This window comes from Patella vulgata, chromosome 6 (genome assembly GCF_932274485.2).
Source record: "Patella vulgata chromosome 6, xgPatVulg1.2, whole genome shotgun sequence".
In the NCBI taxonomy this organism is placed as follows: Eukaryota; Metazoa; Mollusca; class Gastropoda; family Patellidae; genus Patella; species Patella vulgata.
The window spans coordinates 70,006,615-70,032,582 of record NC_065884.2 but is presented as its reverse complement, the minus strand read 5'-3'; the positions used below and the strand labels follow the sequence as shown (position 1 = coordinate 70,032,582).

Sequence of the window (25,968 nt, the reverse complement as noted above, 5' to 3'; positions counted from 1 at the left end):
TCCTATAGGCCTATATCATACTATGTGAGGTACAGTCAAATAAGATCAACTATGTTAATTATATTATGAAAAAGATTGTTTCCACTGGCTGTCAAAATGTTTGAGAGGAAATAGGCCTACTGACATTTTAATGTCACATGGTAAAAACAGCCACATTTATTAGCCTATAAGACAAGGCCTACCGGTACATAATTTTGTTTGAAAAAAAAACAAAACAAACAGTGTAGGCAAAAAAGTCTATAAAAATATAAATAAATAATAACCTTAGTATGTGGGCCTTATTTCTCCGCTCGAAAGGTTGTCCGCATCGACAAGCTATCTCTGGAATCGATTCAGTTAGGTAGGGCCGGCTCTCATAGTATCGCGTCTTCTTCCAAACTTTGGGGAAGTATATAAAGGTTATATACGTAAAATACAACTAACTCATCATGTCTCTTCGGGTATCTACTGTCCGTATTACACGTACTCCATGCACATCTCTTTACCATTATGACAGGTTGGTGGTGTCTGCTGGAAATACCTTAACCTTTATTTACGTGTCTGACCATAGATATCATTTGTGATTGGTTGATTTATTGTTTTGATTATGCAGTCTTATTTTCGAGAACACACGCTAATTATGTAGTGATTTTGAAAATATTTCACTATAAAGTCAATAGGGGGCAGATCATATATCTAGTTACGTCTGAAACACTACTAACATCTCTAAAAACATCGAGGGGTAATTAGCGCAAAGTTGGCAATCTGCGCTCCAGCTTGATAAGCGCAGATGGCTAGGGGTGAAGACTGCGCCTAACATAGTCATGGGTGTCACGTGATCAGTGCGGACTCTAGTTTCCATATATATCTATGCTAGTTTCTATATGCGAGCTTCGCCGTCTCACATGACCTCGCCTAAAATGTGTTAACCAGTTCCGGGGCATATATTTCGCGCGTAAACAGAAAAAGACCGCGGCAAGTGCAGGGAACAAATTCAAACAATTGCAATGGAAATAGAAAATCAAGTTCAATATAACGGTCCTTTGACCGAGTTAAAGCACACCAATAATTGCACAAAACCTGATGTCATCGAAGAACGGTAAATATTTATTTCAACAATAACATCGATATCCTATATTTAATATTAACAAGTAAATTTGCAGACTTTATTATAGATAGCATGTACCAACCAAATTTTATTTTTTGAGCAATTAATTGCTTTGAAACATGGCAGAAATAATTGCCCAAACATTAGAATTTCAAAACCGTTTAAATTTTTAGAATCGGACTTAGATCTATACTTTTTTTAATATTCAATTTTTATTGAATTTGTTTTTTTGGTCCGAAATCGAAATCTGGTCCAAAAAGTGGTAATTTGACTTCAGTGCAATGTAAAAAATTTATTTTTCAATGAATTAACTTTCTGTCATATCAAAAATTATTACCTCAACTAGTTGATAAAAAAAAAAAGAAACAGCTAGCAAAAAAAAATTGTTGTTTGAAACTTTCCAAATATTATTATATAATTTTTTTATATATCTAAAAAATATGTATTTATTTATTTATTATTATATAATACCATGTATTGTTATCATTTTATATAAATAACCAATATTTATTTATTTATTTATTTATTATTATATAATACCATGTATTGTTATCATTTTATATAAATACATATTTTTTAGATATATAAAAAAATTATATAATAATATTTGGAAAGTTTCAAACAACATTTTTTTTTTGCTAGCTGTTTCTTTTTTTTTTTATCAACTAGTTGAGGTAATAATTTTTGATATGACAGAAAGTGTGATCACTGAACGCATGAGGCCTCTGCTTCAGAGTCTATCGTAAACAGCGTGCATAGAAAAAATAAATAAAATGAAATAAACTAAACAAACCAGTGCAAAGGATTAGTTTTCAAACCCACCTAATCTGATACTACTAAGTCTACTTACTAGTGACAGCCTACTCGCAATATCACATGACATTATGTCATATATCAGTGATAATAAATTGGCCTAACATTTCACTTTAGTGTCTATGTGAGTTATTCTTTGTTAATACAAATTCTGCTTTTAAAAACGTGAGTTCATACTGATAAAGTGTCCAGCAAGAGAACTGCGCTCCTTATCACCATAATTGATTAAAATAATTCAATATCCTAATTTATATGCTTTGTATATTAATATAAATCAAACCAAATTATGGAATATATATATATGCCATTTAATATGTATAGTGATCTTTTTACGTAGTATGTTGTTATGTTAATTTAATGCTATTGTATATATTTTTGCACTGTCATTTAGTTCCACTCGGTTTGTTTTGTTATTATGATTTTGACTAGTTGTTTCATGTACATTATTTTAGTGCCTTGTGTAGTGCCATCGTTATCATTGTGATCTGGGCCGGACTAAACGTCCATTGCTTGATAGGTATCTAAAACACTGCAACGTTGTTTGTAACTAAGACTCCTGAGTTTAGAAGTTCTTTACGAATAAATGGTTATTTAATTAACAAGTTGTTGTTCGTTTTTGAGCAAGGGAAGAAGTCACTGGTGGCAGAATTACCTTCACTGATAGCAGACCTCTTGTTAGAGGACACTACACTGTTTCATTTATGCCGTATCTACGGGTCGGTTTCGGTCCATTTTCTACAGATCGAATAATATCGGCTAAAATTTTACCATTAATATATTATTATAAACATGGGTAGTTTTATTTTCTAAGTCATGTTGTAACCGATCTATGTAAAAAAAGGCAGAATAAGCACATTTTTACGGAATGAAAACAAATAGCTACAGTGCTCGCCATAAGCTTCCATGATGGATATTCAACTTCTGGTTTATTGCCATGTACCATTATTTGCTGAATTTTTACTTAATTCTCAATTTAACGCATGATTACGTCCATGACAATTCGGTTTTTAATTTTTCATGAATAGAATATTCTCTAAAGTGTCGTAAAATTATGTTGGAATATTCTTACGTAAAGAAATGGAAAATATTTGAACTTTTTAAAATTCTAGAAAAAATCCTTCCACTCACCTGATAGGGTCCAATTGTCATATTCCACAGGCCCAACATTCTCCCGAACATCTCCCACCAAGTTACACCACCTGCCAACAAAAGTAAAGGTACGGTCAAACGTAATTCGATACCTACTTTTCCGCTTAAAATCATAACCAGTTTTTGGACCAAATATTAAGCCAAACAGAGTTAACTGCCCTTGAGCTTGGTACACGCCATTATAGATAGCCGGTATGATTATTATTACTATTATTATCAATCATAGCGCATCCTTCTCGAAAGTAAAAATACAATTATTGAAGCAGTCAAGAGCCAGGATGTTCGCGATTACTTTTTTTTTTTTTTTTTTTTTTTTTTTTATATTTACTAATACTATAATATTACATTATTTGTTAGTGTAGCACTATGGCCCTTGAGACAATTTTGGCTCTTTATAAAATTGTCTCTTTAATTTTGTCTATAAAGTCAAATCATAAGTACTAAATGAAGGTGGTTATAGTTGTTCGTTAAAAACAGTGATGTTTTAGTTAAATTATAATCATTGTCAAAATAGTCATCAAATTCTAGCTGTTTATTGACCTATGGTCGGTTGACCAAAAATAGGTAATGTTGCCTGTCTTGTTTGTGGGAAATATAGAGTTTTATTCCTTATATGGCGTGGAAATTCACGTCAAGGTTATTGAAGACCTGGAAAAAGTAGGGGGTATAAATTAGGGTGTAGAGGAGAGCTAGATAGAGCTCACCCAGAAATTCTTACCAGTCATTATATATTTGAGAACGAGGAACCTGCAAAGTTATTTCCAGTTTACTAATAAAGCTGTGAAATCATTGTTGTTGCAGTATTATTTACGATCACAAGGAACACAACAAATAAAGTACTACATTAGCATGTAGGACATTGTCATTTCTAAATTTATAAACATGTCATGTATATGTCTTATAGAAGTCTATAGTGTTATGTTCTCTCGTCATAATCATATTTAAATACCTTCATTAATTGTCCATACCTTTCTAACCAGGGTAGATTATAAGGGTAAAAGATAACTCCTACGAGTTAAAATGATTTTTATAATTAGTGAATAATTATTATTATCTAATGATTGATGTTTTGTGATATATATAGTGTAACCAATATATACATTATACTGTTATAATCAATATGATACTGTTTATTAGTCGTGTTTATGTTCTTATTTGAATTTTTGAATGCAATATTTGTGAACCGCCAGTAGGAACTAGGAAAAAATGTCTCTTATAGATACATTACGCTGGCTGGAAATTGCAGGGTAGAGTAGTCATTGGGACTGGGGCCAATAAGCAGCCGCAAACATTGGCAAGCAAACATTGGCAAGCTACGTTCCTATGGCACAGAACCTTGTGAAAGAGGCCCCTGCCCTTTCTGTTTCAGAGAGTAACCGGATAAAAAATTAGGACCTCTATAGGGTCCACAAAGCTAAAAACGCATTTTTTGTACAATCAGGGGCCATAATTCAGGAAGTTACGGTCCGAAATGCGCGAATATCGAAAGGAACTGAGATATTTGGGTTATAAACTTACATTTCAAGTTTCATCAATGTCAGAAGAAAATTGTCACCTCTAGAGGATCCACAACCTTGATGTACCATATTTTTACGCTATTCGAGTACAAGAGCGGCCATTTTGTCTGTCAGATTTGGTCTGATTTTTACGAACTTTGAACTCAACCATCCTTCGGGTGTAAAGGTGATATATTCAAACGTTTTTATACGCCCACATTGAAATGTGTGAATCCAAATATATTTGTGTAGCTTGTATTCTCTGAAGAAGTAGGTTTTTAGACTTACGAAACGTTAGATACTATAAAAGATGGTTTTGTGATACCCATGACTTTGTTTTTAACCACATTGAAATGTGGTCGTATATTGTTGATGCCCCCGTCGGTCCGGCGTCCACAATTGCTTGTGGACGCTCTAGAGGCTACAGTTAATATCCGATTGACTTTAAATTTATACACAGTGTTTAAGGTCATGAGACGAAGAAGCCTATCGATTTTCAACGATTTTCGATAATTACTGCCTAAGTTATGGCCCTTGATCACTTCAAAAAATCTTGTAGACGCTCTACAGGTCAAAGTTAATATTCAATTGACTTTAAATTTATACACAGTGTTTAAGGTCATGAGACGAAGAAGCCTATCGATTTTCAACGATTTTCGATAATTACTGCCTAAGTTATGGCCCTTGATCACTTCAAAAAATCTTGTGGACGCTCTACAGGTCAAAGTTAATATTCAATTGACTTTAAATTTATACACAGTGTTTAAGGTCATGAAACGAAAAAGCCTATTGATTTTCAGCGATTTCCGATAAATACTGCCAGAGTTATGGCCCTTGATCACTTTGAAAAATCTTGTGGACGCTCTAGAGGCTAAAGTTAATATCTGATTGACTTTAAATTTATACACAGTGTTTGAGGCCATGAGATAAAGAATCATATTGATTTTCAACGATTTCGTATAATTGCTGCCAGAGTTATGGCCCTGATCACTTTGAAAAATCTTGTGACGCTCTAGTGGCTAAAGTTATCATCCGATTGACTTCAGATTGATACACAGAGTTTAAGGTCTTGAGACGAACAAGTATATTGATTTTCAATGAATCTTTATAACTTGAACAGCTAAATCCATGATGTTAAAAGTTTCGTATACTAAACGTTAGCATGGGGCAGAACTTTATAAAAACCAAACAAATTCTAATGGTTTTCTGATAATTACTTAATTACTCTTAATTAGATTTTAATGTATTATAAACAGTGCTTCACGTTTGAAAAAAATAGAGGAGCCATAAAAAGCTTTAAAATTACAACAGCTGAAAATAGCTCCTGCAAAAATAGCACTTCTCAACTCTAATCCATTGTTTAGAAGGACCATTCGTGTATTTCATACTATACTTTGACCATAGATGAAGCCATTTATTGACCATTAATACTTAGAAAATAAAGATATGTGTTTCGATATTTATTAGAATAAATAAAAAGAAAAATGAAATTTCAGTATCAATCTTTCACTCCTATACTGACTTGATGCAATCTGGTTAAAACACAGATCCTATTTCGTTTTTATACATGTAGTTCAAAATTTCGTTTACTTGTCTTTACTACACTTGGATCTGAAAGACTTGATATTTAACTCGTGTTCTGCTTGAAATGAGGGGTCAGCCAATCGAATGGTCTGTCGAATCGAGTGTTTGACCTTTTTTGCCCGGAACTGTGGGTAATCCACTAGTAACATCAATGCTGATTGGTTAATCAAATGTCTGACGTCATAGGTCAAAAGTCGATCTTTTGACCCCCTGACATGACCTAAGCTATAACTTGTCAGATCTTCTTGTAGTGTAGGCCATCGAAAGTATAAAAAAACAAAACGAAATATAGATCTTTATTTTAACCAGATTGGACATGATGAAAACCATAAACAAAAGTCACAGAAAAAATCTTAAGTTTAACTTTGACGCCCTGATAATTTTGGCACAAAGTCTGCACCGTAACAATTCGATGTTGCCCGTTTTGTCTCCAACTGTCCTCTGCACGTGATTAATAATAGTATAGTGTCATGTACAGGTGCAACGACGTGTTTGATATTCCATTTTATACCTATATTTTAGAATCCGAATTCTACACATTTCTCAACGGCAGGGTCATAGACGTCTAAATTAAACTTAAAACATGTTTTACTAAGCGGAATCCACATCAAGACTTACAGCTAGTGCGTCGATTTGCGCAAATTTTTAGTCCTGCTGATGTCAAAGAAATTAACTACGATATTCACATGGATCAAAATAAGAATCAAAACCATTTAATCGTGTTTGTGTGCATGGATAATGTGTGACGTGGAAAATTATAAATGACAGGTCTGTCTGATTAAATTCTATATTTATTTCTATTTATGTAAATTATTTTCTTTTTTTGAAAACCATTAAAAAAACTCCAAGAGGGGGTGCGGGGGCTTTAAAAAGTTTCGCCCCCCCCCCCCCCCCCCCCGTGTAAAAATTTTCAACCATAAAAAAATAGATATACATTGTCCGTCAATATTACAGCACCCCCGAGAACACTTCCCGCCCCCCTCGTTGCTCTGAGCTAGTTACGGCCCTGCCCACACTTAGGCCTATAGGCTGCTTATTATAGAAAATCGCGTGAGGTGCTCGAATCCTCGATGCATCTGCGTACGTGATCAATTGAACATTTGGAAAACTGTTCTGACTGTATCTTATTTTCTTTCTTTTTTGTACATATTTATTACGAAGTGGATATTTAACCGTATACGGCAAAGTATCTACTTCCGCTATTTTACCGTACATCATTTCTGATTCAAAATGGCAGAAAGTAAAGATATATTCCGCCATTTTGGTAAATGGTCTTTCAAGTTCGGTGCAGAAGCACGATTTTACGGGTAAAAACATAATCCACTGACAGTCTTAGTACTTAATTAAAAACCAAAATCCGCAGAAATGTGCCCTCGACCAAAATAGAATAATATTCTAAATGCTTTTCTACAATTTACATTTGTTATCTTATTTTCTTTTAAAAATAATTTTCCAGTTTCCACTAGAGAAATTCAAGTATGGCTATTTCATTCCTTTATAAGAAACGGAAAAGGAAGTAATGTTAGACAAAAAACAAATAGTAAAGTGCCGTATACGTAGTAGTTATTAGCACACTTTCCGAGGTGTATCGGTGAATATCAGGACAGTTTTGGTCGAGGGGCCCAGCCGAGGCGGCTCCCGACCAAAACTGTCCTGATATTCACCGATACACCTCGGAAAGGTGCTAATAAGTTACTTACATCACATTTCTATTGAGTATTGTGAAGCAAAATGTGAAAAATAGTATTTATTATCGAGTCGTTTCAACCAAAAAGTGACAAATACTTTCTGCTCTTTCATTATTTATCCCTTTCTGAGCCTCACGTTACATTTCATGGTAGAATGATTTCGCAGTGGAGAGACGACCTGAGTAGTATTTACACGTGCGTCTTGCTATGATACTCTGAGCGTAAAACAATCACTTGTTTGTTTAGACCACACCGTCAAAACAACTTGTCTATGGCGTAGAGGACTGCGATATTATTAAATGTAGTATAAAGGAAATGCGAAACGTGGGTCATTCCTGGTGAAAGTATGCATCGGCAGATAGTTCTTCCGTTGAAATTTATTTGTAATAAATTTCTAGGCATTTTTTTCATCCTGCTTATTTTCAATGCCTGTGAAGTGTCCAGCAAGAGAACTGTGCCTTCTATCATCACAATTAATTAAAATAATTATTCAATATTCTAATTTATATATTTTGCACATTAATATAAATCAAACCAAATTATGCCAATTGATATGTATAATAATTGATTTTTGTAATATGTTGTTATGTTAATTTAATGTCATTGTATATGTTTTTGAGCTGCCATGTAGTTCCCCCCATTTTGTTTTGTTACTATGATTTTGACTAGTTGTTTCATGTACATTGGATAGAGCCATTGTTATCAATTGCGATCTGGGTCGAAACGTCCGCTACTTATTGCTTGATAGGTATCTAAAACGGCATAAAAGTATCCGTGTATCAGAAATGAACAGTATTCTTTCTGTACATTTCTGATACACCATACTTTTAGGCGTTTTAGGCATCTATTGCAAAACGGGACAGTTTTATCAAAGGTTGCTAGTGGCAACGAGTAGAAGTGGGATGTAAGGTTAAATATCCACTGCCTATTTATTTTAAGGTTCATTAATTATTCTCTGATGCGACATAATCATTGTTTTGTTGGTCATATTCAACCAAGAGGAATTTTCAAAACAACTATTTTTTTCATTGGTTAGAGGGGTCTAACCGTGGGAAAATTTACTGTTACTATTGGCTGACAGCATGCATGCACGAATCAAACAATCTTATTTGCATATTGCATGCTTTATAGTATAATGGATGGATCGGTAACCTCAACGACCAACATGTATTACCTTTTATTAATGTGCTACTGAGTTTGCCATTATATACAATAAAAATAACGAATATTTTCACGTTAACAAAAATATTTACTTGACGCATCATATGTTTCCACTAATTTCCAGTACCAAGAATCAAATTTAGCGACATTTTCCTGTGGGCCAGAAACACATTTCCCATTGGACAATAATTCGAGGATTGGTTACATGGCCTTTATTTGCAGTTTGGGGTTCGTTTTTTGACAAATGTAAAATATGAAGAGAGCGATTTTATCCTCGGAGCAGAGCGATAAAAAGCTCTTCTATTTTGACGTTTGCGCGAGCCGAGAAGAGCGAGAGCGATCGCTCGCGTCAAACGTGAAGCACTGTTATAAATGTTTCATTACCGGAAAAAGTAAAAATATGCAACAACTCTTGTTGACTTCCCGGACGATATAGCTGCTGTGGGCGTATGTTTCGTTGCCTGGCAACCTATCTTTTTAAATCTGATAACTGTGACCTCTAGAGGGACCTCAAGCTAAAAATGTGATTTTTCGTACAATCAGGGACCATAAGTCAGGAAGTAATGATCTGATATGCACGAATATCGAAAGGAACCAAGATCTTTGGGTTATAAACTTAAATTTCAAGTTTCATCAAAATCAGAAGAAACTTGTGACCTCTAGAGGGTCCACAACATTCATATACAATATTTTTACGCTATTTGAGTACGAGGGACGGCCATTTTGTCTGTCAGTTTTGATCAGATTTTTACGAAATTTGAATACAACCATCCTTAGGGTGTAACCGTGATATTCAAACGGTTTTTGAAATCGGATAAAAATTATAACCTCTATAGGGTCCACACGCTAAAAACACGATTTTTCGTACAAGCAGGGGCCATAATTCAGGAAGTAACAGTCCGATGTGCGCGAATATCGAAAGGAACCAAGATCTTTGGGTTATAAACTTACATTTCACATTTCATCAAAATAGGATTAAAATTGTGACCTCTATAGGGTTCACAAGCTAAAAACGTGATGTTTCGTACAATCAGGGGCCATAATCCATGAAGTTTCGATCTGATACATGCCGATATCGAAAGCAACCGAGATCTTTTGGAGATAAACCTATATATTTCAAGTTTCGTCAAAATCAGATAAGAATTGTGACCTGTAGAGTGTCCACAAACAAATTGTGGACGGATGTGCATGTACGTCCGGACTGACAGGAGCGACGACAATATACGTCCTCATGAAAATGTGGGCGTATAATAAACAACAAGATTATGGACATGTTAACGATTGTATACAGAATCAGTTAAAAGCCTGGTTAAATAAATGTGTTTAAGTTGTTTTTTTAAAAGAATATAGAGATGTACAACATCTTAAACTAAATGGTAGATTATTCCATAAAACAGGTGCTTGATAACTAAAAGAGCGCTGACCATAAGAGACTAGTTGAACAGTTTTGTGCTTTAAAGGTAGTTTATCTGATGTACGTAATGTTCGGCCAGGTGTATAAAGTTCTAAAAGATCTGAGAGGTAAACAGGAGCTTAAATTATTTAAACATTTAAAAGTAAGTAATAAAATCTTAAAATCAATTCGATATTTAACAGGTAACCATTGTAAATTATATAAAACAGGAGTTATGTGGTCACATTTCTTAGTTAAGTAACAAGTCTAGCTGAAGTATTCTGTACTTTTTATGTGGACGTATTATGACGTTGCCCCTGTCCGTCCGTCCACAATTGTTTGTGGACTCTCTACAGGTCACAATTCTTATCCGATTTTGACGAAACTTGTTGAATTTCAGCAATTTCCGTTTATTACTTCTAGAGTTATGGCCCTTTTTTCACTTTGTTTAACCGTACATGTATGACGCTCTAACCCCAAAAGTTATCATCCTATATTTCTGAAATTTATATGCATTATTTTAATTAGTGAAACGAAGAAGCCTATTCAATTTCAGCAATTTCTGTGTATTACGTCTAGAGTTATGGCCCTTGTTTTACTTTATTAAACCTTGTGAACGCTCTATTGCCAAAAGTTATCATCCAATCTTTCTGAAATTTATATGCCTTATTTAAATTAGTGAAATGAAGAAGCTTATTGAATTTCAACAATTTCTGTTCATTACGTCTAGAGTTATGGCCCTTGTTTCACTTTATTGAACGTTGTGAACGCTCTAACATCAGAAGTTATCTGCCGATCTGTATGAAATTTACATGCGTCATTTAAATTAGTAAGGAGAAGAAACCTTTTTTTGAATTTCAGCAATTTACGTTTATTACTTCTACAGTTATTGCCCTTGTTTCACTTTGTTCAACCTTGTTAATGCTCAATTGATGAAAGTTATCATCCGATATGTATGAAATTAATATGCAACAATTTCTGTAGATTACTTCCAGAGCTGAGACCCTTGTTTCAATTTGTAGAACCTTGTGAACCCTCAAATGGCAAAAATTATAATATGATCTGTATGGAAGTGTCTTGTAAAGGCCCCCAATTACCTACAAAGGAATAAAGATGTGACAACCCTTGTCGACTGCTCGGACGATTTAGCTGCTGTGGGCGTATGTTTCGTTGCCTGGCAACCTATCTTTGAAACTAGAAATGTAAGTTTATTACCCAAAGATCTCGGTTCCTTTCGATATTCGCGTATATCGGACCGTAACTTCCTGAATTATGGCCCCTGATTGTACAAAAAATCACGTTTTTTGGCTTGTGGACTCTATACAGGTCACCCTAAGGATGGCTGAGTTCGAATTTCGTGAAAATCGGCCCAAAACTAACAGACAAAATGACCGCCCCTTGTTCTCAAATAGCGTAAAAATATGGTATATCAAGGTTGTTGACCCTATAGAGGTCACAATTTTTATCCGATTTTGTTAAAACTTGAAATGTAAGTTGATAACCCAAAGATCTTGGTTCCTTTCATATTTGCGCATTATCGGCAGTGTCTGAAACAAACATTTTCCAAGCACAGGCCCGCAGGACCTGTGTGGCATGTGATCATGTGGGTCCTTCAGGTGACACGCAGGCCCAACCAATAATAATAATATTTATAGTTTCCAAGTGAAGCGCAGAATGATCAGAATAATGGAAGTACATATAAAGCCAGTACACCACAGAAGGACTAAGGGTTTAGTAACTTAATTTCATTTCAATTTAATGGCAACAAATCTATTCATGGCTACATAATTTACGGTTTTTCTCATTAAACTAGGTCAACTTCAAACAATTACACAAAAAAACTTGACGCCTGGCGATAACGTTGAGGAATGGCGTTGGCATAAACTCGCTTATCCCGCCCTAGATTGTTAGCACAATAGCCCAGAATTGAGTCAAATAAGGTCCCGTAGGAAATGGTTTTAAAATTATAAGCTTCCATTACCTTTAATAATAGGTAGGCCTACAGCTACACTGTTCGGAAAATTTTCCATATTCACGTTCCGGCTTGAAATTCGTGTCGGTAATATTCCTGAATAAATTACTGTCTTCGTTTTTTGGATGGATATAAAATGATACAGCACTGTGGTATTTTTCATAACACAATTTTAGTTTTTGTCTATCACATAACTTGCAAATATGTTTTTGTTCATTCGTCCATGAGAGACACAGGGCACAGTGATCACGTGACAACCATAATTGAAATTGCTTTAAAATAAAATTCCGTACCACTATGCCATATAGTTTTCAATAATAATAACGACAATATGTTTAATATTTAGCCTCTGCCAGCATGTGTATCAAATAAAAAATCATAACGGTAAACGCTACTTAAAACTATAAAACTAAACCTAGCATCGCTGGCTTATTGACCTAGAAATTCCAACTGATGTCACGTGTCATCGACGGATTTGGCATTGAAGATTTTGTCGGAAAAATATATTATTAATGACTGTTTCTCGGTGTATTCGGTGTTCTATCTGAGGATTATATTCAACTAAGATTTAAATTTCTGTAACAACTGGTCAGCGAAACCATTAAATGCATGATCCAATTATTATTTTATTATCTACCGGTACCTGGAATCTATACGGAGCGTCAAAGTAGCGTGATTCCCGATCCATACCGAGAGGTATGACTGTTATTGTAGCCAACAAGCAAGTTGATTGACTACTTAATCAAAAAGTAATAATTAACCCGTTAAATTTAGCCGAAAGTAGATTGATTTATGATACCATAGTGGCCGATTCATTGTTTTTACCAATTGGCTTGTTTAAAGTTCAAGCGGCTAAAGCCGACAAAAAAACAGTTACAAATCAAAGGCTGGTTACGCGAGTCAATGTTTGGAAAAACAGCAGCTTCCGTCATGTCGATGACAAGTAAACAATAACCGTCAACTATCGGAGACTCGGAGGTTGCGTTTCTATGACAGTTCTAGCATTTCCCGAATTGTCGTATGTGGACACTAACTATGTGAGATAAGAAAGAAGGCGAAGGCCCGACGGACCAGAGTGAAATAGGCAAGCAGGAGTCCTCCGATAAATCAGTTGGCCTGGGGCCTACGGGTCGACGTTTGTGTCGAACACTGATTATCGGACCGTAACTTTCTGAATTATGGCCCCTGATTGTACGAAAAATCGTGTTTTTAACTTGTAGACCCTATAGAGGTCATAATTTTTATCTGATTTAAAAAAACGTATTATTATATCATCATTACACCCTAAGGACGACTGAGTTCGAATTTCGTGAAAATCGGCCCAAAACTAACAGACAAAATGGCCGCCCCTCGTTCTCAAATAGCGTAAAAATATGGTATATGAAGGTTGTGGACCCTCTAGAGGTCACAATTTTCTTCTGATTTTGATGAAACTTCAAATGTAAGTTGATAACCCAAAGATCTTCGCGCATATCAAATCATAACTTCCTGAGTTATGGCCCCTGATTGTACGAAAAATCATGTTTTTAGCTTGTGGACCCTATAGCGGTCATAATTCTTAAATTTCTACACAGTGTTTAAGGTCATGAGACGAAGCATATTTATTTTCAGTGATTTCCGATAATTACTGCCAGAGTTATGGCCCTTGATCACTTCAAAATATCTTGTGGATGCACTAGAGGCTAAAGATAATATCCGCTTGACTTTAAATTTATACACAGTGTTTAAGGTCATGAGACAAAGAATCCTATTGATTTTTAGCGATTTTGGTTTGTTACTGCCAGAGTTATGGCCCTTGATTACATTTTAAAATCTTGTGGACTTAAAGGCTAAAGTTAATATCCGATTAACTTTAAATTTATACGCAGTGTTTGAGGTCATACGAAATGAAATGGGGTTTAACGTCCTACTGTTCTGCTCCTAACCTGGGCTAATGAAGACGGGCATACGCCATACAGTGTGCTATGAGGGAAGAGGTCATAAGACGAAGAATCCTATTGATTTTCAACGATTTCCGATAATTACTTCCAAAGTTATGGCCCTTGATCACTTTGAAAAATCTTGTGATGCTCTAGAGGCTAAAGTTATCATCCGATTGACTTCAGATTGATACACAGAGTTTAAGGTCTTGAGACGAACAAGTATATTGATTTCAATGAATTTTAATAACTTGAACAGCTGAATCCATGATATTAAATGTTTCGTTTTCTAAACGTTAGCATGGGGTAGAACTTTATAAAAACTAAACAAATTCCAATGATTTTCTGATAATTACTTAATGAATTGTTACTCTTAATTAGATTTTAGTGTATTATAAATGTTTCATTACCAAAAAAAAGAGTAAAAATATGTGACAACTCTTGTTGACTGCCCGGACGATTTAGCTGCTCTCGGCGTATGTTTCAGTGCCTGGCAACAGATCTTTCTTTATTCTGTTCTTGGCGACACCGCCCAAAAATAAAAACGAGAAATTGTACTGTATTCTCATTAGGAATGTCCATGATATTCATATTTTAATGTGAAATTCAAAAGAAAATGAACTAACGTCGGGCACGTCGTGTCCCTTGTTGGGGGACGCCATCTTGGAAGTCGAATCGTCAATCCGGCAGGTGAGCAAGTTGGAAGATTTGCATAATCGATTTGGCAAATCATTGTGGTAAATACGACAATTAGGTGAAACCAATTAGGGTAATCTTTGCCGTAAATGTGTTTGAAAAGGAATTGCAAATCGATTAGCCATAATCGGTTTCTCGTAAAAACGCCTTTTGCTTACCTCACTAGAGTCAGCATGAGCGACACAACACACTGTTAAAAATACAACCCCTCCTATCAAGTTGCCTTTTCGCCGCCATGACACTCTAAATATTGGTCAACGCCCATATTTAGGAATGTTGGCCATACAAGGCGAAACGAAATTTAGGGCGAGTGTAATGAGACCTACGTTCAGAGCTGAACTACCTCGTATATTGCCATCGGTTCATCGTCGATGAATTCCTTGTGAAAACTCTACAGTCTACATTTATCATTTGAGATAAATACCCCTATTTAATTTCAATAATTCCCGTTAATTTCTTCTGGAGTTATGGCTCTTGTTTCACATTATTGCGCTCTTAACGACAACAATTATCTGATCAGTATGAAATTTATATGCATCCTTTAAATTAGTGAAACAAAGAAGGATATTGAATATCAGCCAATTTGGTCAGTTGTCCCCTGTCTTCTGAAGAAATGTTAAAATGGGTTTGTCTATCCATGTCCGCAGGCCTCGAAATGTTTAAAAAAAACTACAGGTCTGTCAGACAAAAAATTCACCTGTCGGGGACAAGTAGACAGGTGAACATTTCGAGCCATGCATGTCCGTCACATTTTTTGGGATACAATAACTCTCTTTCTAATTGAGCTAGAATGTTTAAACTTGGTGTAGGTGTTTATTAGGTCAATGCCTTGATTGAGTTCGAAGATGAGCATTTTCTGCTTAGGGTAAGCAGAGATAAGCAATTTGATTGGTTGATGCTTTGGGACACGATAACTTTAGTTCTAATTAAGTGAGAGTGATGAAACTTGCAATGGTGTATAGTTTCATAACATCAATACCTTGACCAAGTTCGATAATGAGCATTTTCTGCTCAGGGTAAACAGGGATAAGCAATTTGATTGGTGGAGACGTTGGAACACAATAACTCTCCTTCTAATTGAGCTAGAATGTTTACACTTGGTGTAGGTGCTTATTCGATGTAGGTGCTTATTTGTTATTATAATTACAGACATAATGAGTTACAGTATTTAAATATTATATTTGTTATTATAATTACAGACATGATGAGTTAGAGTATTTAGATATGGTATTTGTTATTATAATTACATGTACAAACATGATGAGTTACAGTATTTAGATATTATATTTGTTATTATAATTTTAGACATGATGAGTTACAGTATTTAGAAGCCATTCAACAAATAATTAAACGTGGTGTTAAACGTGGGAACAGAACGGGTGTCGATACATTATCCATATTTGGTATGCAGATGAGATACAACTTAAGAAAAGGTGAACTTATTCAATCTCGTTTAGTGTAATGTTCTGGTCTATTTTCCTAAAGGTATAGGTTCGTCTAATGTTCGCACTGTCAATCAAAAACCCTACTACATATGTATGCGGCTGTCTAGTCGTTTGGATGGGACAAAGAGCGAGGTCCCTTGTGCACGTAAAAGATCCCTGGACAGTTGGAATTCGATATATTATTTATCTTATTATTGTAATTATGGTTGCTTTTAATTATTTTAATGGATTCTTCTTATTATTTTACAGTTTGGTGTAAGCCAAGCTGACTTGATGAATATTTATCATTAACTTGAAAACGTGACCTTTATGTGTTATTACATATATACTATTCAAAAAAGTAGGGGATATTTGATTTTGGGGGCATAATACTAAAATATGCAAATGACTACGAAAAAAGTCACTATAGAACCTAACAGAAGAAACATTTCCAGTTACATGTGACGCCCAAACGCACCAATAGCTACCGCATGGAATGCAGGTGATGCTTGGGATCATCATGGGGGTCCAACCCAAGATTTGCACGACTCTGACTTTGAATGTTACAGTCATTGTTGCATTGAATTCCAGGGTGGAAACATCAGTTTAATTGTTTTAGTGACCAGAAAACAAATTTTGATATGCGTCGGCTTACCCAAAATGAAAGGTTACGTGCCCTTGGCATGCTACAGATCGGCACAACACAGGCGGTTGTGGCGCGGACAATGAATGTTTCTCAGTCTGTCATAAGCAGGCTATGGTCCAGATACCGTGATACACAATCTGATCGTTATTAGATAATAGAGAAGTAGTTAATGTGCATGCTTGTGTTGTGTAACTGTGCCTCTAGATGTCATTAAAAAAATTGAGGATCAAGATTGTCTGCCTAAGTAACCAGTCTTTATTGACCATTGTGATTTGCTTACTACATGTGAAGTACTGAAATAAAAATCTTGCACTCTCTCTCTTTGCACCTTGCACCTTGCACCTTAGTATCTTTTGCACCTCCATCAACCCATCTCACCTTTTTGTGAATAAATAAAATGAAACAGGGTTTGACATCTTACTGTTCTGCACTGACTGGGCTAATGAAGATGGACATAGTCTAAGGATGTAACGGTTCAAAAATTCTTGAACCGGTTAACTGGTCAAAATATTTGTTGCACCAAAATAAGACTTAATAATATACCGGTATTTTTAAATTATAAGTATTACAACTTTTAAGTTAACAGTCTGTACAAATTCCATTCATTCATTCATTCTTGATGTTTCATTTCTCCCCTTGCGATGGACCGGTCAGTATATACGATGGACCAGTCAGGTAATGATCAGGTAATGTCGTATAGACCAGTTGAATTGAAATCATGTTGATTTTTAAAAAAAAAAGCTTCACTAATAATACTTAATAAGATTAGTTATGAAATCAGTATTTGAAATCATACCTTTGGATTTTTAAATACAAAATAAGTTTGATTATTCAACGTCAGCTAATTCCAAATAATTTACTACACTTGTTTCTATCACAAGCCATGCTGTATCGTATGGTACCACTCAGTGACCCGTGTGTCAACTTTGACCCCACAGCATCACGCACTTGAGTGATAATATAAACAATTTTACTATGATATCCTCTCTATTTTAATATTATTTCATCACATCATACTTGTTTCATTTTGAGACTTTATGGAGTGGTGAGGTTAATACTGTAAAACAATTAATTTGTCAATCGGTTGAGGCTATTTAATGCTTGGCAGTGAGTGCTATAAATAACATACACAAATGTCAAAACTTTGAATGACGTCAATTTCCCGAGACTTATTACAAATGGCAAGTGCTATTTGAAATATTTATGTTGTCTTGGTGAAAGAAAACAATGTTGTGGCTATCATTCCTGGGTTTGAAGGTCAGTTATCATGAAAACGAATACCGATTAGTAATTTTTTCAACAGTGCAAACGAACCGTGACCGGTTAACCGAGTGACCGTTCACATCCTTAGGGCATACGCCATACAGTACTGTGAGGATGATTTTGCCTGGACAGCAGTTGAATTCTAACTTTCAGTTTCATTCCTCAGGTTTCCTCCAATCTGATTAAAACACAGATCCTATTTCATTACGTTTTTATTAGTTCAACATTTCGTTTTACTTGTCTTTACTACACTAGGATCTGGAAGAGTTGTTATATAACCTGCGGTCTGGTTGGTGTGAGGGATTGGCCAATGAAACTGGACCGTGGGTATCCTACTAGAAACATTAATGCTGATTGGTTAATCAAATATTTATTTATTATATTATTATTTATAAGCATTTATATAGCACCATTTCCACAAAAGTGCTCAATGACGCTTTACAATAAAGATAATGTGATTGACAAAACAAATATAAGATTAAAACATAAAAAAGTGAATAATATACATAAAAGTTGAGTAAAAGGAAGTAATGTATAAAATTATAGATATAATTATCATAGAGATGATTAATTAAAAGCCCTATTAGTATTAAACAAGTGGGTTTTTAGAGAAATCTTAAATGATGACAGAGAAGTATATGATCGAATGGAATGGGGAAGTTTATTCCATAGTTTGGGGGCAGCTTCCTCAAAAGCCTTCTCACCGAAACTGACGAGATTAGCTTTTTTCTCAATAAGTAGCAGATTGTCACATCATAGGGTCAAAATCCACTCGTATGACGCCTGACCCGACCCCCACTACAGCTGGTTAGATCTTCGTGTAGTAGGAACATCAAAAGTATAAAGAAACCAAATATACATTTTAATCAGATTGGGTTTTCTCCCACTGCTAAAGACCCCTACGTGCAAATGAATTATTGAAATAAAATTAAACCATATGTTAGTCTCAAAATGACCTAGTTTGTGTGGAGCAAATGTTAAACCACATCTTTCTCTCGTTCAATGAATTATCTTTAATTACAAACCAAATATTTTCCAGATTTTCCATTACTGACGACGAAGAGAGTATTTTGGAGAGGTGTAGCGGAGGAATTATTGTGGTTTATTAAGGGATGTACAAACGGTAAAGAATTATCGGATAAAGGAGTCAAGATTTGGGATGCTAATGGATCGCGCCAGTTTTTAGATAATCTTGGCTTAAACCACAGAGAGGAAGGTTTGTTACTTTATTAAAGATACATTATGGGAGATTAGATAAAGAGCTGGCAGTTCTCATTATAATAGTTAAAAACTAGATAATGTAAAGGGAATTTGCTGAAAATTTCACTCAAATTGATCCACTATGAACCGAGAATTAAGCGATTAAAAATTCGGCCTAGCCTCGATCATCATTACTAAAGTCGGTACGATAAAAAACATAGTCTCCATTATCCATTTCATGATTAAATTATGAATGGAAGGCATACAGCAAATGGGATCTTAATCCAGTAAATATCGCAGACTAGCAATGTCATCGAGAGTTGATTATGGTCTGGATAAGTTAATTAATGTCTAATTGATCCGGTAAATATCGAAGGCTAACAATGCCATCGAGAGTTGATTATGTTCGGGATAAGTTAATAAATGTCTAATTAATAGTTAATATAACATTTCAGGCCTAAAGAAAAACCTGCAATTGGCAGATTTATCTCTTGCATAATACCTTATTACTCTAAACAAAAAAGCTTTGAGTAATCCGTATTCTGAATATTCCGAATTATGACATCAATCAGCGATCCTGTCACATGATTTTCATTGAATTAACTTTGGATAATCCGACCTTCAATCAGTGGGTGTTAACCGACAAGCAATCACCAATCAATTACAACATCAATCAGCGATCCTGTCACATGATTTTCATTGAATTAACTTTGGATAATCCGACCTTCAATCAGTGAGTGTTAACCTACAAGCAATCACCAATCAATTATGGATCGATGAGCTTAAAACACGTGTTGATTACCTTTATAATTTTATAATCTCTCTAAGAGAACACTTGATTTTTCATTGCTGCGATGAAGAATCATGCACTATCATTATGGTATTGTGTTTATAATGTGTGATCATCCTGCTTCTGGGGGGGGGGGTGGATGGTCGAATGGTTAGCACGTGCGCGCTGTATCATAAGGCCTGTCATTGAGTCAACTGGCGTGGTTTTGATTCCCCGGTTGTACTTGACAAAGAGTAGGGTCGCCTGTCCAACCTCGTGGGTTTTCGCCAGGTCCTCCGGTTTCCTCCCACTGCTAAAGACCCCCTACACGCAAGCGAATTATTGAAATAAAATTAAACCATATTTTAGTCCCGAAATCACATAGTTTGAGTTGAGTGGACGTTAAACCCCATTTCTCTCTCTCTCTCTCTCTCTCTCTCTCTCTCTCTCTCTCATCCTGCTCGTGTTATACATGTATTTACATGTGTTTTAACCAAGTCTTGTTATTTCTAATGTCTTCAGGTGATTTAGGTCCAGTTTATGGGTTTCAATGGCGTTATTTTGGAGCTGAACAGCTCTCTCTCTCTCTCTCTCTCTCTCTCTCTCATCCTGCTCGTGTTATACATGTATTTACATGTGTTTTAACCAAGTCTTGTTATTTCTAATGTCTTCAGGTGATTTAGGTCCAGTTTATGGGTTTCAATGGCGTCATTTTGGAGCTGAATATAAAGATATGAACAGTGACTATAGTGGACAGGGTGTTGATCAGTTACAAGATGTCATAAATAAAATAAAAAATACTCCTGAAGATAGACGTATCATTATGTCAGCATGGAATCCACAAGGTTTGTTTCACATTGTAACATATTTTAGTTTGACTACTATAGTGTTGTTCGTCCTTGATTGTATAGATGGATGGCGCTGTAGGGAGGGGGGGGGGGGCTTGAGAGCGTTGTATCATAAGGTCTGACTTTGAGTCAACTGGCATGGTTTTGATTCCCCGGTTGTAGGTTGTACATGACAAGTAGGGTCGCTTGTCCAACCTCGTGGGTTTTCTCTGGGTCCACCAGTTACCATCTACTGATAAAGACCCCTACGCGCGAGCGAATTATTGAAATAAAACCCCATCTCTCTCTCTCTCTCTTTGATTGCCACAAAATTGTTGTGTGTCTTTGATTGCATGAGGACAGTGATAAGAACTATTAACAGGTGTTAAATGGCAGAATGTTTTAACACATGCGCCTTAGACCATAAAGTCTGTCATTGAGTCGACTGGCGTGGTTTCAACCTCGTGGGTTTTCTCCGGGTACTCCGGTTTCCTCCCACAGCTGAAGACACATGTATGTGTAAGTGAATTATTGAAATAAAGTTGAACCAGATGTTAATCCCGAAATGACATAATTTTACAGCGATAGGTGGAATCAAACGTTGCGATGTAGCCATTAAAACATTTGTCTTAATGTTGGCTGACTTTTGGAAATTTGGTTACCGTACCAACAGTTAAAGTCTTGAAAAAATAGAATAAGTTATTTTGTTGAAATTTATTTAAAATAAACCATGTATTATTTGTTTGTGTTTAGATTTAGGAAAGATGGCATTACCACCATGCCATTGTCTGGTACAGTTTTATGTTGCTGGTGATGAACTGTCATGTCAGTTATATCAACGTTCAGCGGACATGGTAAGTATACTGTCTCTCTAATATATTAAATAATACTGCCAATCTGATATTTCGTTTCATTTTTTTTATTTAAACTTTTGATGGGCTCTACTACATGAAGATCTGACTGGTTGTAGTGGAAGATCACATCGGGGGTTCATGCGAGCGGCTTTTGACTCTGTGATGTCAGACATTGATTAATCAATCAGCATTGATGTGTCCTGTAGGATACCCACAGTTCTGTACACCTCAATGCCAAAAAGTGGCCCTTACAGGCCATTTCATTGGCTAATCCCTCACATCAAGTGTACTAAAGACAAGTAAAATGTAATTTGAACTATAAAAAAACAAACGAAATAGGATCTGTGTTTTAATCAGATTGATAATACCATACATGTATATCATAATTATTACCGTTAATAAAGTAGTGCACGCAGAGCAAAATCTTATGTCTTCTCAGCTGTATCCCCAATTTTCCCTCATAGCACACTGTATGGCATATGCCCGTTTTCCTTCATTAGCCCAGTCGGTGCAGAAAAGTAGGACGTTAAAGCTAATATCTCGCTGGACAGTGACAGTTTACAACTAATTGAGAGACACAGATTTTTGAGAAAATATGTGAATTAGCAAGTTTTTGTATGAAATCACACTGAATTTGCATATGCTGCATGAATTTCTGACAAAATTTGGACCAATATTTATCTTAATTAAGTATGCTAGTCATGTGAAAAACGAGCAAAAAAATTGAGAATATTTTGTATTTGTGACAGTTATGCGTGGCAATTGAACATAAAATACTCTTTCGCAATTTAGTCACAAAGTGTCTTGTGTCACAATTTTGTAGCACTTCCAGGGGTTCAAGGACAGTTTGTGTCTTTCAAGTGCCCAAAATGTAAAATTCGCATTTTTGTCTACCATCAGGCAAGATATAGTTTCAAAGGTATCAACCTTTCTCAAATTTGTCTCACAATCGGGGCTGGATGGCCGAATGGTTAGCGTGTGCGCGTTGTATCATAAGGTCTGCCATTGAGTCAACTGGCGTTTCGATTCACTGGTTGTACGTGATAAGGAGTAGGGTTGCCTGTGCACCTAGTGGGTTTTCACCAGGTCCTCCGGTTTCCTACGCCGCACAAGCGAATTATTGAAATAAAATTGAACCATATGTTAGTCTCGAAATGACCTAGTTTGTGTGAGTGGAGTTAAACCCCATTACTCTCTGTCCCTCTATCCCTCTCTCTTATTTTGGAAATTAGATATTATTTAATTTATTTACAGGGTTTGGGTGTTCCGTTTAATATTGCCAGTTATTCCTTGTTGACCTGTATGATAGCACATGTCACTCAATTAAAGGTAGGTAACTCACATTTTTGATTTGGAACACAATCACTATTCATCTTGGTCTAATGAAGTCTAATGCATGCACTTTAGCTCATAAGGTCTGTCATTGAATCAAGGGTCGTCTGTCCAACCTCGTTGTTTTCCTCCCGCTGCTAACGATCCCTACCTAGTTTCTGCCATTTCTCTCTCTCATATTGAAATAACCTATTCATGAGTCTGTTGGTTTTGGAGTTTTTTTTTTAGATTAAGGAGAGTTTAAGAGTGAATCTTATTAAACTTCATTCCAACATCATTGCCGATACTTATGGGGGTTTGGATGGCCGATTGTTAGCGCGTGCGAGCTGTATCATAAGGTCTGTCATTGAGTCAGCTGGCGAGGTTAGGATTCCCCGGTTGTACGTGACAAGGAGTAGGGTCACCTGTCCAACCTTGTGGGTTTTCTCCTGGTCCTGCGCTTTCCTCCCACTGCTAAAGACCCCTACACACAAGGGAGTTATTGAAATAAAATTGAATATGTTAGTCCCGAAATGACCTAGTTTGTGTCAAGTGGATGTTAAACCCCATCTCTCTCTCTGATACTTATATTTATAATACTTATATATTACAGCCTGGAGATTTTGTACATACTATCGGTGATGCCCATGTTTATGTCAATCATATTGATCCGTTACTAGAACAGGTACAACTTTAACTTTATATAATTAGATTACAATATTATAGGGTTTAACATTGGGTTTCCTCATGGACCATATCTATGTTTTTTTAATTAATCCTAATTCGTTGTCACGATTCATGTTTGTTTATAATAATGCAAGAATTATGGGAAGGGATGCAATTTAATTTGGGAAGGGGTGCAACTCTTACTTGACTTGGCCAAAGATACTGGATAATCAACCACATAAAAAAAACAAACTCCTGCTTACCCATGGGCAATGGAACTTTTCGACCAATATTGACAATGGCCCCAGACCCTCCTTACGTTGAAGACTAAGAGGTTCTTGGTGATAGAGACTACAGTTTTGCACGCAGTTCTGATCACTAGGCACACTTTCCTATGAAACAGAAGGCCCACTTCCAATAATGCAATGGTTCTTTTTGGCCCACACCTAGATTCGAATCTATGGTGGGGTTGGATGGCTGAATGGTTAGCACGTGCGCGCTGTATCATAAAGGCTGTCATTGAGTCAACTGGCGTGGTTTCGAATCCCCGGTTGTACGTGACAAGGAGTAGGGGCGTCTGTCCACCTCATGGGTTTTCTCCGGGTCCTCCGCTTTCCTCCCACTGCTAAAGACCCCTACCCGCAAGCGAATTATTGAAATAAAATTAAACCATATGTTAGTCCCGAAATGACCTAGTTTGTGTCGAGTGGACGTTAAACCCCATCTCTCTCTCTCTCTCTCTCTCTCTCTCGAATCTATGGCATTCTACGAGAATTCTTAACCTTTGGAAGCCCCGCTTTAACCTGTCTGGTACATACCTAGTTTTGTCTCAAATATCTAGTGTACTAACATCGAGATCAAATTAGTTCTGCTTTACATTCAAAGATAGCGGCAAATATGTGTTCCATAGTTAGACCTTCCCAAATTATCCTACAGATTGCTATAAATATTAGGCCTTCCCCTGCAAATGGTTATAAATATTAGGTCTATAATTAGGCCTTCGTCCCACAGATTGCTGTAAATATTAGGCATTTGCCCATAAATTGTTAGAAATATTGGGTCCATAATTAGGCCTTCCCCCAGCTGATTGGTCCATGATAATGAGGTGTTTTATACATGTAGCTTTTTTTTTTTTCAGTTGAAGAGAACGCCTCGACCCTTCCCTACCCTCTCGTTACAAGATGGTGTTACAAATATAGATAAATTTACAATGGAGGACATCAAACTGAATGGTTATGATCCTTATCCTAAGATTCAAATGGATATGGCTGTTTGATATTGCAATATAATGACGACATTAAATTTTATTTTTATATATAAAATACACATTGTTTGGTTTTTATAACCCCGCGTTCTTGAAAAACCTTGTCAAAAACACATGGCCACATTGAGCCACTGTGGCTAAGTGATATAGGTGCTGGCTCATTCACTAGGAGGTCTAGAGTTTGATCCCAGTATTTGCCGAGGAAGTTCCTCAGAATTTTCCAGCATGGGGTGGGAGGTGAATGGTTAAAATGCGCACGTTGTGCAAGCGATTTTTTGAAATAAAAGAAAACCATATGTTAGTCTCAAAATGACCTAGTCTGTGTCGAGTGGACGTTAAACTCCATTTCTCTCTCTCCCTCAGTTCAAAAAGGTGTGTAGTCGTCAGGATGGTACGGAAAATCAAGGCCCTGGTGACATATTGGCGTGCACGTAAAATAATTTTTGACTTTAGCTCAGTCACAGCAGAAATATACAAGGTTAAATCTTTTTCCCCCATGACATTTATTTTCAAAACCATAGAAACAAAAGCAGATGCGTGAGCACTGTTAACAACAACAAAAGCAGATGCGTGAGCACTGGTGACAACAACACAAGCAGATGTGTGAGCACTGGTGACAACAACAAAAGCAGATGTCTAAACACTTTTATCAACAAAAGCAGGTTCATATCCAGAAAGAGAACTTGATAATGACTTGGCGGGGATGGCCGAATGGTTAGCACATGTGTGCTGTATAAGGTCTTGTCGTTAAGTCAACTGGTGTGGTTTCGATTCCAGGGTTGTACG

General features: G+C 36.0%; 1 protein-coding gene across 1 annotated transcript; it reads left to right on the top strand.

The window, feature by feature from the left end:
- The first annotated feature begins 866 nt into the window (after positions 1-866).
- LOC126824553 (thymidylate synthase) lies at positions 867-25,240 on the top strand. The gene is made up of 8 exons (XM_050553790.2): positions 867-1,078; positions 16,264-16,391; positions 19,331-19,507; positions 20,935-21,105; positions 21,841-21,941; positions 23,196-23,270; positions 23,866-23,937; positions 25,057-25,240. The coding sequence occupies exons 1-8, from the start codon at positions 987-989 to the stop codon at positions 25,192-25,194; spliced, it is 954 nt and encodes a 317-aa protein (XP_050409747.1). The 5' UTR covers positions 867-986; the 3' UTR covers positions 25,195-25,240.
- The last annotated feature ends 728 nt before the right edge of the window (positions 25,241-25,968 follow it).

What these genes read in the sequence shown, in the direction of transcription:
- LOC126824553 (XM_050553790.2), top strand. Translation starts at nt 987, where the DNA reads ATGGAAATAGAAAATCAAGTTCAATATAACGGTCCTTTGACCGAGTTA. An exon ending in CACATGTCACTCAATTAAAG is followed by an intron (nt 23,271 to 23,865) that starts GTAGGTAACTCA and finishes TATATATTACAG; the next exon opens with CCTGGAGATTTTGTACATAC. An exon ending in TTGATCCGTTACTAGAACAG is followed by an intron (nt 23,938 to 25,056) that starts GTACAACTTTAA and finishes TTTTTTTTTCAG; the next exon opens with TTGAAGAGAACGCCTCGACC.